This window comes from Equus caballus, chromosome 10, assembly GCF_041296265.1.
Source record: "Equus caballus isolate H_3958 breed thoroughbred chromosome 10, TB-T2T, whole genome shotgun sequence".
NCBI classification, from domain to species: domain Eukaryota; kingdom Metazoa; phylum Chordata; class Mammalia; order Perissodactyla; family Equidae; genus Equus; species Equus caballus.
The window spans coordinates 37,856,671-37,869,944 of NC_091693.1; the positions used below are offsets into that span (position 1 = coordinate 37,856,671).

Below are 13,274 nucleotides of genomic sequence, written 5' to 3' on the forward strand. Positions count from 1 at the left end.
TACTTCAATAAAAGACTAATTAGTATGTTAATTTGTTTACTTGAGGTGCAGACTTACTTGAGAATTGGATATAAGCCTGGTTTCTTCCATCAGAATGTGCTGTACAATAGGTAGTATGTTATAGTTGAGGAAAGGTGGAAAGTATTGTCTAGATATTTCTGCAGCCCCTTACTGGAGAACAGTAGATGTTAACTGGCAAAACATAGAAATCTTTTGATGCCATCCATAATGGAAGATTGGCTGTTGGTTTTGCAATGAGTTTATCATTAATAGTATTAATGTAATTTTCTGATACGGAGGCTCTTATTCTATTTGGTGATATTTTATTTAATATATTCAATTCTTCAGCACGAACTGATAGCTCATCAGTAAAGGGGCTAGGGGGACCTGTAATTTAGTCCCCTTTTGCCAGTAGCCAGTCTTGTGACCTTCCAAACAGGTCAGTTGACCTTGTTGGGCCTCAGTTTTCTTGCCTATCTGAGGGTGAGATGTATACGCTAACATTTCTTTTAGTTTTAAAACTTTCTTATTTTGGCAAGTGAAACTACTGGGGAATGATCTTTAAAGGGCTTGAGGACCAGTTAAGTTTTCTACTGTGGATAAAATAAGAGAAATAGACTTTGAAAGACTTCTGAGAAATACTCTAGCAGCAAACATTGTGAAGCAGTTTATGAGCGGTAGTTTTATTACTGATGGAGAATACGTGAGTAAGAATGACACTCAGCTGCTGTGTATAGTTGGGACTCTAGTGAGCAGACCCTGGCAACCTCTTTGCAGTCATGTGATGATGATGTGTGTGTGATTATAAAATAGCAATAATTAAAATTTTACTTTGTTTATTGGGATTTTAAAAACTCTTATTCTGAGAACCTTTCTTAGGTAGTTCTATTAGCTCTTAATTTATTAGGTTTTGTTGGATGTGCATGTAAAAATGTTAAATCTGGAGGTTATATTAATATATAAAATATTTTAGAAAAGTAAGTCAACTAATAACTTTCTTGCCTATGTTTTGTCTCAAGAGATTTGCTGTTTTCTGTATTATAATCACTACTCTTTAGGGCTGATGTACTTGTGAAAACCTTAAATTTCTTAGGGAGTAATTTTTAAACTTGAGTTATCAATTTTATAACCTAGTGACTTTTTAAAATTTAGTCTGTCCCATAACATTTAGATTTTCTTTTTATATATTTTGAGTAATTTTTCCATCTCCTGCACTTTTAATAAGGCCTGAACATAGTGGTAGTCAATAAATATTTGTGGAATTTGACATTTTGTGCAGGTTCCTTCATGTTAATATTTTTGAGGATAGTTTTTCTAGCCACATATATTGATTAATAAATGGAAACATACTAGGCATTTTGTTTTGTAGTTTTCCTCCATGCTAATTTTTCGATGGAATATTTTAATTTCTTTGTCAATAGCTAACCCACTCTTAGAAGCCTTTGGAAATGCAAAGACTGTTCGCAACAATAATAGCAGTCGATTTGGAAAATTTGTAGAAATACATTTCAATGAGAAGGTAAGTGAGAGTGAGTTTTGGGATGATATGGTTGGGAGTGTTTCTGAAAAATACGAGTGTTTTGATATAATTGGTGCCGTACTTGAACTTGTAGTAAATCCATTTAAATTTCTCTGTGTTTCTTTAGATGTTTGGGAGCAAATGTATGTTCACTATGACCTCTGTAAATACTCCACCTTATGCTTAGTTATCTATTTTTCCCCCTTTATTTGATAAATATTACAAGCTCTTTGATAGACAAATGTTTATTAGAAAAGATGAATAATGTAACGTTGGTAGGTTATACTTGAACACCTTAAAGTCAAAAATATATTTTCTCTCTGTTTTATTTTTTAGAGTTCAGTTGTTGGAGGATTTGTTTCACATTATCTTCTAGAGAAATCTAGGATCTGTGTTCAAGGCAAAGAGGAAAGGAATTATCATATCTTTTATAGGTTGTGTGCTGGTGCTTCCGAAGACATTAGGGAAAAACTTCACTTGAGCTCCCCAGATAATTTTCGGGTAGGTTGGATGAAAAGAAATTTCATACGATTTTTGCAAATTAAATTGCTTTCAATTCTAAAACCTGTTTTGGTGGATTTTGGTATTTAGTTGTATGTAACTTACATTAAATTCAGTGTAGTGTGGAATGACTTCTGTACTAAGTAGGTTTCTATTCAGTTTTACTGCTGAGTTTATAAAGTAATACTATATGAGGGAGTATGTAATGGGATAGGTAAAAGGATAGATGTTAAACCCCTTATCAGTTTAAACTCAGAAATTTATAGTAGTTCTATAATGCCAGCTTTAAAGTTACCTTTCACTTACTTGTAAAAAAAATTTTGACCACTGAATTAGTATTAATAAGGCACCCGTGATTGTCTTCCTTAATTCAATTCTACAACAAATATTTGTTGCTTCTCCATTGGGTGCTAGGCATTCTGCCAGAGTTAAAAAGATAAATGAGACACAGTTCCTGCTCCTTAGCAACTTAGAATCTGGTGGGAAGCACACAGCAGTCTGGCTGATATGTTGAGTGATAAGAAAGAGAAGTAGTCAGAAAAAACAGTATTTTTCCAAGGTTTTAATACTAAATCTGTCTATCCAAAAGTCAAGTGTTTGATAAAACAATTGGAGTGGGAGGATAAAACTCTCGCTAGCAAAGAAAACATTTGTTTTGTTTCTATACGTTTAAACTACTATTTTCTTACTAAATAAAAGATCTCTTTTTTAAAATAATTGAAAATGCTTACCAGTGTTATCCCCCTCCCTTCTCTTTTATTTTTTCCCAAAGATTCTGGAGTAGAAAGAAAAACTCACTGCATTAAATGTTTTGGTTTTAGCTGTATTTAATATTTTGTTATAGTGGAGGGGGAAAGATGGATGCATTCATCATCTAAAATATTAATTTATGCCCAAGTCATTCAGAATTTACTGTGAATATTTTCTTGAAATCTATATGGTGTGGTGTATTTCATCTTGGAATTCATGCCATGATACAGTGGACTCTTAGTGCCTGGTTTAATGGAACAGGAGATGTTTTAAAAATTCCCCCATCCTGACCCCCCAGCCCCTTGACTGTGGTAATAGATTCTCTTTGAGACCAGTGTATTATTCTCTTCTCAACTGCTTCTCTGTTCTATGTTTTGAAAGCACTGAGCCTTTAAAAGGCTTCTGGGCAGCAAGGTAAACATTGAGACAAAAGCTGAAATTGTTATTTGAATAACTATGAAGACTTCATAAAGCCAGTATAATAATTTGTGTATAATCAGTGTTAATTGTCAGTAAATATGGAAGGCATGTTTTGAAGAATTGATTCCAAGAATGAGAAATTAAGAAACTCAAGGATATTTGTTAATTTTTCAGAATTTAAAATATTACTTGAAATATTATACCACAGTGTGTGTGGGTCCCTGTTTGAGACTCTTTACATATTTAGTGGAAGGCGATTTTCGTTATCTGTAGTACTTACCTTATGAACTATATTTTTATCAAGATATTTGACAGTGAGAAGATTTAAAATTGCTGCCCGTTAAAAATAGGAAAGCTTTATGGTATTGACTTTTATGCTACTCACTGAATTTAATCTGCTTTCAGGAATTAGAATTTTCAGTATCCCTGGCTTGATTAGTAGGAGTGAAATGTTTGTAGTATATACAAGGATCGATTTTAGTTGAGAGGTTAAATGACACTCCAGTTATGTTGAGAAATTCTTTATGACTAGCACTATTTGGTAAGTTGTGTTTTCTTCTGTATTATTTTCCTGTGAATCATATTCCTTAATTTTATTTTAACTTTCTTTGTCATAGTATTTAAACCGAGGCTGCACTAGATACTTTGCTACCAAAGAAAGTGACAAACAGATTTTACAGAACCGAAGAAGTCCTGAGGTATAGTAAACTATTTTTTAAAATTAACTTTAATACAAAATAGTCGTGCTGAAAGATATATTTTTTATTTTGGTGCTCAAATAAGATTTCCTACTTTTAGGCTTATACTTTAAAAAACTGAATCCTCCTGCGAGCCTCTCTCCCAGGGTGGTCCTCGATGCCTCTGGTGGTTCTGCTCCGTCAGACCTCCACGTGCTGCTCCCCTCTCTTTCTTGTCCCAGCATGAGAGGATTAAATCGCCTAAGAATTATCCTTTGCTAATATTTTAGAAACTTACTCTAGTATTACCCACTTGAGATTAAGTATGAAATGTGTTCTTTATAATTTGTTGTCTGCTTCAAGACTGAAGTAGACAGTAGACAGTAAATAGAGTAAGCATTCTTGTGAATTAATGCTTATATATTCTTGTATTTCTCTTTAAAACATCATATTTCTGTAATGTATTATGAAAAGTTTTATATATAGATTTTACTAAGTTGTTATATTTCTGAGAGTAACTAGATATAATTGTACCATTATTATTTTTGAAAACTTTAAATCCTTAATCTAAAAATCTCTCATAAATTTTAGTATGCATTGTTTAAGTAATAAGTGCTATTAAGTTATCTACTCAAGGAGCTTAAATTATGAAATACTAAGTCAGGATTAATTATAGGTACTGGTTCATATTGTCTTTCTTAATTTTATTAAAAGATTTGTATTGACTATTTAATTGAATGAGTTTCTATTATACTCAGTTTTTAATGCTCCTGTATTTGTGAGTCAGATGTTTTTGACCCCTTTCAAAATGAGTGAGATGAATTATATCTTTAAGATAGTCATAGAAAAGAACAGAAAGCTTATAAAAATTCCCATTATTTCAAATTCTAAGCAGATGAATATGCAGTTAGTTTTTAAGTTGATGTTTTATTTATCATCATAGACACAGGTATCTGAACTATAAATCATAAACCTCAGATTCTGTTACAGCCATGGGTGGAACTTTAAGAACTGACATTAATATTTATGATGGTATCTTCCTTTGTCATGATAACCTAATTTTTTATAAGGCATCATCAAAATGCGGAAATTGTGTTTTGCCACTAAGGTAATGAAGACATTTCCTAGCGGGACATAGCAGCTATTTTTCCTAAAGGAAAAAAATATATATAAATTTGATCTTTTGGCATGGAGAAAATGGAGTAAAAGGAAACTGTGTTTTACTCTCCAAAGAGTAACAAGTACTCTTTGTTCTCTTTTAAGAAGAAAATGTCCTCTTTCGGATTCTAGAGTCAGCATACTTTCTCAGGGATCTTATTCATGTTATTGAGTGTATATTTAAAAATATATAAGTGAGCAACGGATTAATATGTGTAAATTACTTTTTGTCTCTTCTTTATCAGGAGGATGAGGTGATCATTTTGAGTAATTAGAATCCTTCGCTTGGCTCCATTTGAATGTCTTTAAGCTGTGTGTAGTTTTTAAGAGAATGCAGTATTTTTAGTCTGCCATAATAGCAATGTATTCATTAACATTTATTTAGAAACAGTTTTTAAATGAAATAACCACTTAATTGCAAGACTAAAAATTCTGCATGGTATGTGTTTTCTGTTAACTTTGGCTGCATGTGATTTTTTCTTTTGCTTCTTTTAAGAATAAAATTACATTTCTTTATCTAGACATTTTCCAGAAATTTCACACAAGCATAATTAGACATTTTAAAGAATTTTGTGGAAAGACAATTACAACCTCAACTGAGAAGCAATTGGCAACTGAGAGGGAGAAAACATCTCCTAGAGGTGTCTTTAATGGCCAGTTAATTCTTATGCTATGTTACTTAATGTTTAATTTTACTTATTCATCCTCAGGTTCTGGAAAATTCCTAGTCTAATCTTTCTGTGTCCAGTAACTTTTATTTTTCTCCTTCTAGTTTCTGCAGGCCTCACTTTTGTCATCCCTTTTTCTGAGTTTAAGTTCTAACAAATGAATACTTTAGATGCAAGTTCTTTTAGGAGAGAAATCAGATTTTCTCATAATTTTTTCTGAAATGTTTTCAGTCATCACATAAATTCTTCGAGTAAGCATTATGCTTACTAGTACACTTTTACCTCATATGTACTTATACAGAAAGGTTTAAAAAATAATTCTCAGGCTACAAAAATTGTTATTAGCCTGTCCACTGTTTACTCCTGTTGAATGTTGGTGCAGTTGATGGCAGTTACTATGAAAGAGTAGTGTAAAGCTAAGTATCATAGTTAAATTCTTATTACAGTTTGTTACCTTCGTTCTTTTTGATCTGTGGATTCATTTCAACCACCGATATTCCCTTCTTTTTCACTCAGTTTGTATTTTTATCTGATATCCTAGCATTATAATGCTTTAGAGTTAGAATTGTATAATTGGAAAACATCTCATTCCATTTTTGGTTGAAATTTTTATTGAGATAATTGTAGATTCACATGCAGTTGAAAGAAATAATACTGGGAAATCCTCTTGTACACTTTGCCCATTCAGTTTTTGAATGTGTTGAAGTTTTTCCATTGATCCGTTTTATTTTTGCATGTTATATAATGCGTTAATAGACTTGTGTAGTTGGTTTAGTATACTTAAATAATACAAAGAGTAGTTAATTAATGTCTTCTTGTTTTGTAGTATCTTAAGGCAGGTTCCTTGAAAGATCCTCTGTTAGATGACCATGGAGATTTTATTAGAATGTGCACAGCCATGAAGAAGATTGGTTTGGATGATGGAGAAAAGCTTGATCTGTTCCGGGTCGTAGCTGGTGTCCTGCACCTTGGAAATATTGATTTTGAGGAAGCCGGCAGCACTTCAGGTTTTTTTGTTTATGGTTTTTTGTTTTGTTTTGTTTTAAAGAGGAGTAAAATTAGAAGTGCTGTGATTTCTTTGTCATAAGTAAATTGAATCTGTTTATGTGCTGGTTTGTTAATACCCTGAAATTTCTAGAATATACTGTGTTACATGGTGAAACTTGCAAGTGAAAGACACTGCATTATTAGTCATTATGAGCTCTGTTTTGAACAAACCAGTGATACTGATGAGGAATAAACTTCTCATTTTATGAAGAATAAGTAACTCTGACTACCAGGGTCATATTTAGTTAAATGTTTCAGCTGATATTATACTTTTCTAATAAGTGAACAGAATAATTCTCTGCCTGCTATAGAGGTATTTTGCTATTTTTCTGATTTATCAATCTAAACTTGGATCAGTTAATTAGGGCAATTGAATACATAAAAGCCCATGTACTTTATTACTGGGAAATGAAAATAAGTTAAACTTCATGCAAATTGGAAAGAGCATTTAGATATTTGGATGATAGTAACTTTTCAACCCTAGTGTTTCAGTCTCTGCATAAACAGTAAGACTTTTGTATAATCTTAAGTGTGATCCATGAATACAGGGGTTGGCAGGCTGTGGCCCTTGGCCAAATCTGACCAGCTGCCTGTTTGTAAGTAACGCAGCCACCCATTCCTTTACCTCTTGTCTATGCCAGCTTTCATGCTCAGCGGCAGAGTTGAGTAGTTGTGACAGACTGTATGGCCAGCAAAGCCTAAAATCTGACACTTTAGAGAAAAATACGTTATTCAAAAATTTTATACAAGAATGAGTTAAAAAAAATTGAAAGCACCATTTGATATAATGGTCAATAACATGGGCTTTAGTTCGAGAAGCTGTCTGAGCCTGGTTGTTTTCATTTGTAAAATAATGACGAAAGAATCCATGAGAAGTGCTGTGAAAGCATAGTACGTAGCAGTAGTATGCATATAGGGAAGGGGCACAAGGAGAAGAAAGAGAACATTTAAAAAATGTGTCTGTTGTGTACCAGACTCTTCATATACAGTATTTCATCATAAACTCCATAATCATAATCTAAACTTCATAAAGATAATGAGGTAGGAGATATTGTCTCCCTTTTACAGAAGTGAAACTTGTGCCGAAGTTAAGTAACATGGTTATTAATGAAGCTGTGGATGTGGGAGCCAGGTTCTACCCATTTCTAACCATCTCAGGTGCTTGTGATAATTGGGCCCTCATTGCCTCTGTCACTGAACCCTCCTGAGAGTCCTGGACTGTGAATGAGCAGATTGAAATAGACAGTCTGAATGACTTTCAGGTTTAATGTCCTGTGATGCTGTGAAGTCAGTAACTTCAGATGCAACTTAGTATGGTATTTAAGAGCTCGTGCTCGTGAGCCAGACTGTTCACCCTGGACAACTTGCCTTTGTGACCTTGGGCCAGGACCTGACCTCTCCCTGTCTCAATTTCCTCACCTGTAAACTGGAGATAATAACAGTTCCTACTTCATGTTTTAAAGAGGAATAAATGAGTTAAATATTTGTAAAATGATGCAAATAGTTATGTCTAGCACATAGTGATCACTATAAGTGTTTTAATGAATAAGTAAAATAAAAATATAGATTACTCCCAGTTTAAAATGAAAAAGAAAATCAAGCAAAATCAGGTATGTTCTTAGTATGCATTAAAATTTTTTTATTATTTTTTGAGGGATTTGAAAATTTATTTTGAAAATGTATGTTAGAGTACATTTCATTTGCTCTGTAGCGTTGTTATGCCTTGGAGCACGTGGGGGTTCTAGGTAATGCAAAAAAAGTCCAAAATAACTAATGCACACTTTGGAAATGCTGTTAGAAGTGATAGTGGCATTTCCCACCTTGTACTGTTACCCTGTGGTGGGACATGCAGGTGTGTACAGAGCGTCATAAACGTGGCATGTTCTAGTTAGTTGAAAAGCACTTAAATGATCAAAAGGCACATGGTGCATATTTACATTATCTTTTAATTTTCTTCTCAAACTTCCTTCGTTTGAAGGGAGAATGAACAGAAAGCAGAGAAGGTTGAAATGCGGCAATCAATTAAGAGAATTAATAAACTAGGTTATTTTTATTTTAGTAGCTAAGATTTTATTATATTACTCTTCATCCTTCCTATGACCTTTCCTGTAGATCCAAATGGTTTCTTTCTAATTAGAATTGATTATTTCCCTCTAGAGAGCTCAATTTTGCTGTGTCCTCACAATTTGAAAAAGCTCTAGATATTTTTGTAATTATTTTATCAGAAAATTTATTCTCCAATACATGTTTAGAAGACACTTACTGTTATTGAAAAGTTTTTATGTGTTGGAAATGTGAAAAATACCTATTGAGACTTCCTCCTTTTTTTTTTAAAAGATTTTATTTTTTTTCCTTTTTCTCCCCAAAGCCCCCCTGTACATAGTTGTATATTCTTTAGTTGTGGGTCCTTCTAGTTGTGGCATGTGGGACGCTTCCTCAGCATGGCTTGATGAGTGGTACCGTGTCCACGCCCAGGATTTGAAGCATCGAAACACTGGGCCGCCTGCAGCGGAGCACGTGAACTTAACCACTTGGCCACGGGGCTGGCCCCGAGACGTCCTCTTTTTTTTTTTTAAATTCCATGTAACAAAAATATACATTACTATAAGAACAAATTAAAAAAAAGTTCAAATCAGTTCTTTTCTGGAAGGGAAGTGACAAGAAAACCTTGCGTTATTTTACAGTATTTTGCTTTTTTAAAACTTAAATGTTTTCTTATGTAAGCATTATATAATTCCTGGAGATGTGTGAGAAGCTTTGCAAAATAGTGAAAAAGAAGTATTTAAATGAAGTCATGAATTATTGGGGGTCAATTTTTTGAGAATTATATAATTTTAGATAATGTGTATGCGTGTAGAAACTAGAAATTAGTAGTACACTTACTTTCATAGAATTAAAGGTTTAATACATCTTCTAAGTATTCTCCCCCCTTCTTCTTTTTTTGGTGACAGTTTTATTGAAATATAATTCATACACCATACAATTCACTCATTTAAACTGTACAATTCAGGGGTTTTTGGTATATTTGGAGTTGTGCAACCATTACCATAATCAGTGTTAGAACATTTTCATCACCCCGAAGAGAAACACCATACGCTTCAGCAGTCACCCCTGTTCCCTCCCCAGTCCCTCAGCCAGAGGCAATCACTATTCTACTTTCTGTCTCTGCAAATTTGCCTGTTATGGGCGTTTCATATAGATACAATCATTTAACATGTGGCCTTTTGTGACTGGCTTCTTTCACTTAGCATAACGTTTTCAAGGTTCATCCATGTTGTAGCGTGTATCAGCACTTCATTTCTTTTTATCGCTGAGTAATATTCCATTTTATGGATATATATACATTTTGTTTATTCGTTCATCACTTGACAAACATTTGGGTTGTTTCCACCTTTGGCTATTATGAATAATGCTGGTATAAATATTCGTGTACCAGTTATGGTGCAGACGTTTGTTTTCATTTCTCTTGGGTATATTCCTAGGGGTGGAATTGCTGAGTCATATGGTAACTCTTTGTTTAACCTTTTGAAGTACTGTCAGACCGTTTTCCAAAGTAGCTGACATTTTACTGTCTCATCAGCAGTGTATGAGGCCACATGCGTACCTTTATTCTTCTTCCTAACAACCTTGTTAGGTCAGTACGGTTATTATCTTCATTATACGGATAAGGAAACAGCACAGAGAGAATAAATAACTTGTTCAAGGTCACATAGCTAGTAAGTCATGGAGCCGTGTCAGTCCAGAGTCTCAAGCACTATAGTATACTGTCTTTCTATGTAATGCTTTTTAAAACAGCCTCCCTAAACAGAAATCTCCAGATATGATGGACAGGTAATAGTTGCCTCCTCACTGTCTTCCTCTGTGCCCAAGCAACACGAGCACGTGCAGATGAATTCCCTCTCTCTCTCTCTCTCACACACACACACACACACACACACACATTGACCTACTAAACTGCCTCACAACATTTGCCATTAAAATTATTCCTTGAAGTTTTCTGGAGTCATAGGAGTTTTAATGATAAGGCACTATATTTCTCCAGAGATTTAATATATTAACAAGGATTATAATCCATCATTAATATATTTTGCTTCCAGGATCATAAAAAATGAAACAGTGGCAGGTTAATATTGATGGGTTGAAAAGACTTATCATGGACTCCCCTGAGTGAGGGTCTCGTTGACCTTGGCAGTATGAATGTCTGAAGGGTGGTGAAAAAGTGAGGTGAAATTAAAAGTCTCAGATAAGCCTTCTCTATTCGCTACTTTTAAATACGTGAAGTGTACTTTTGAGAAATGGATCTTGGAAATCTGGTTTACGTAATGTTTGTTAATTTCAAATTAAAATATATTTTCATTAGGTGGTTGTAATCTGAAGAATAAATCTACTCAGTCATTGGAATATTGTGCTGAATTACTGGGTTTGGATCAAGATGATCTGCGTGTAAGTTTAACTACAAGAGTCATGCTAACAACAGCAGGGGGCACCAAAGGAACGGTGATAAAGTAAGTTCCTTAACGCATTGCTTGTAAAAATCCTGCCTTGTGGTTTGTCAGGAAAAAATCATTTTTTGAGAACGCTGAGATTTAAAGTTGATCTTTATACACGATTCATTCTTTTCATTATAATGTTCCAAAACATGTGCTTGATACATCAGAATTCTGTGCATCTCACCACAGTAATCCACCATGTAAATAAACACTGGCTTCCATAGGTCTTAAAGTCACTCCCTACAGATACATGGCATGGCACAGATTCGGAATTTATGAGGTGAGAGAGAGGTTTACTTTTGCATAACTATGAAAATAGTTGACTATGTTAATCATTATTCGATTTTTAGGTAACATCTCCCCCCCCCCCCCGCCCCGCCAATAATCAGAACAGTGTGTTTTTTTGAGATATATTTCACTTAAAAGAAATGTACCATTTAGTGGTTTTTAGTGTATTTACAAGGTTGTGCAACGTCACCATTATTAAATTTCAGAAGGTGAGAGATTTCACTTTAAAAGTGATTTTCCTTGCAAATGGTGTGTATTATGACTTCTGTTAAATAGAACTCACTTTAGTAAAACACTCAGCAAATAGAGTTTTCCCTCACCTTTAGGATTCTTCATTTAGAGAAAACCTCAAGTGATAAGAAAAAAAGAGCCTAGCCAAGATTTTTAAAAACATTTTTTTTATTGTGATCTAAATAGTTTATAACATTGTGCAGTTTCAGTTGTGCATTAACATTTGGCAAACACCATATAAATGTGCCCCTGCACCCCTTGTGCTCACCCTCCCCGCCTTCCCCTGGTAACCACTAAATTGTTCTCTTTGTCTGTAAATTTGTTTATATTCCACATATGAATGAAATCGTATGGTGTTTGTCTTTCTCTGTCTGGCTTATTTTGCTTAACATGATGCCCTCAAGGTCCATCCATGTGGTTGTGAATGGGACGATTATGTCTTTTTCTGTGGTTGAGTAGTATGCCACATCTTCTTTATCTAATCATTAGTCATTGGGCACTTGGGTTGCTTCCACATAAGGCTATACTGAATAATGCTGCAATGAACATAGGGGTGCATAAGTCTCTTTGGATTGTTGATTTCAAGTTCTTTGGGTAAATACCCAGCAGTGGGATAGCTGGGTCATATGGTATTTCTATTTTTAGTTTTTTGAGAAATCTCCATACTGTTTTCCAAAGTGGCTGCACCAGTTTGCATTCTGCCATCAGTGGATGAGGCTTCCCTTTTCTCCACATTTATTATTTCTTGTCTTGGTGATTATAACCATTCTAATGGGTATAGGATGATATCTAAGTGTAGTTTTGATTTGCATCTCCCTGATGATTAGTGATGTTGAGCATTTTTTCATGTGCCTGTTGGCCATCTGTATATCATCTTTGGAAAAATATCTCTTCTTATCCTTGGCCTACTTTTTGATTGAGTTGTTTATTTTTTTGTAGTTCAGTTGTGTGAACTCTTTATATATTATGGAGATTAACCCCTTATCAGATATATGATTTGCAAATATTTTCTCCCAGTTGGTGGGTTGTTTTTTCATTTTGATCTTGGTTTCCTTTGCCTTCCAAAAGCTTTTTAGTCTGATGAAGTCCCACTCACTTACTTTTTCTTTTCTTTCCCTTGTCTGAGTGGACATCATATTGTAAAGATTCTTTTAAGACTGATGTCAAAGAGTGTACCGCCTATATTTTCTTCCAGAAGTTTTATGGTTTCAGGTCTTACCTTCAAGTCTTTGGTCCATTTTGAGTCTATTTTTGTGTATGGAGAAAGATAATGGTCTACTTTCATTCTTTTGCATGTGACTGTCCAGTTTTCCCAGCACCATTTATTGAAGAGACTTTCCTTTCTCCATTGTATGTTCTCAGCTCCTTTGTCGAAGATTAGCTGTCCGTATAAGTATGATTTTATTTCTGGGCTTTCAGTTCTGTTTCATTGATCTGTGTGCCTGTTTTTGTACCAGTATCATGCTGTTTTGATTACTACAGCTTTGTAATATGTTTTAAAGTCAGGGATTACGATGCCACCAAC

At 34.2% G+C, this 13,274-nt stretch overlaps 1 protein-coding gene across 17 annotated transcripts in view; it reads left to right on the forward strand.

The window, feature by feature from the left end:
* The window catches only part of MYO6 (myosin VI), a 153,822-nt gene that overhangs the window by 85,222 nt on the left and 55,326 nt on the right, over positions 1 to 13,274 (forward strand). For all 17 annotated transcript variants that reach the window (XR_011422557.1, XR_011422555.1, XR_011422556.1 and 14 more), the window contains 5 exons: positions 1,422 to 1,519; positions 1,856 to 2,020; positions 3,808 to 3,888; positions 6,520 to 6,700; positions 11,101 to 11,245. Coding sequence is in view for 12 of the 17 variants with exons in the window: in XM_023650669.2 (XP_023506437.1) it covers positions 1,422 to 1,519; positions 1,856 to 2,020; positions 3,808 to 3,888; positions 6,520 to 6,700; positions 11,101 to 11,245 (670 nt within the window). In the remaining 5 variants the exon portion in view is untranslated. The remainder of the gene's footprint in view (positions 1 to 1,421; positions 1,520 to 1,855; positions 2,021 to 3,807; positions 3,889 to 6,519; positions 6,701 to 11,100; positions 11,246 to 13,274) is intronic.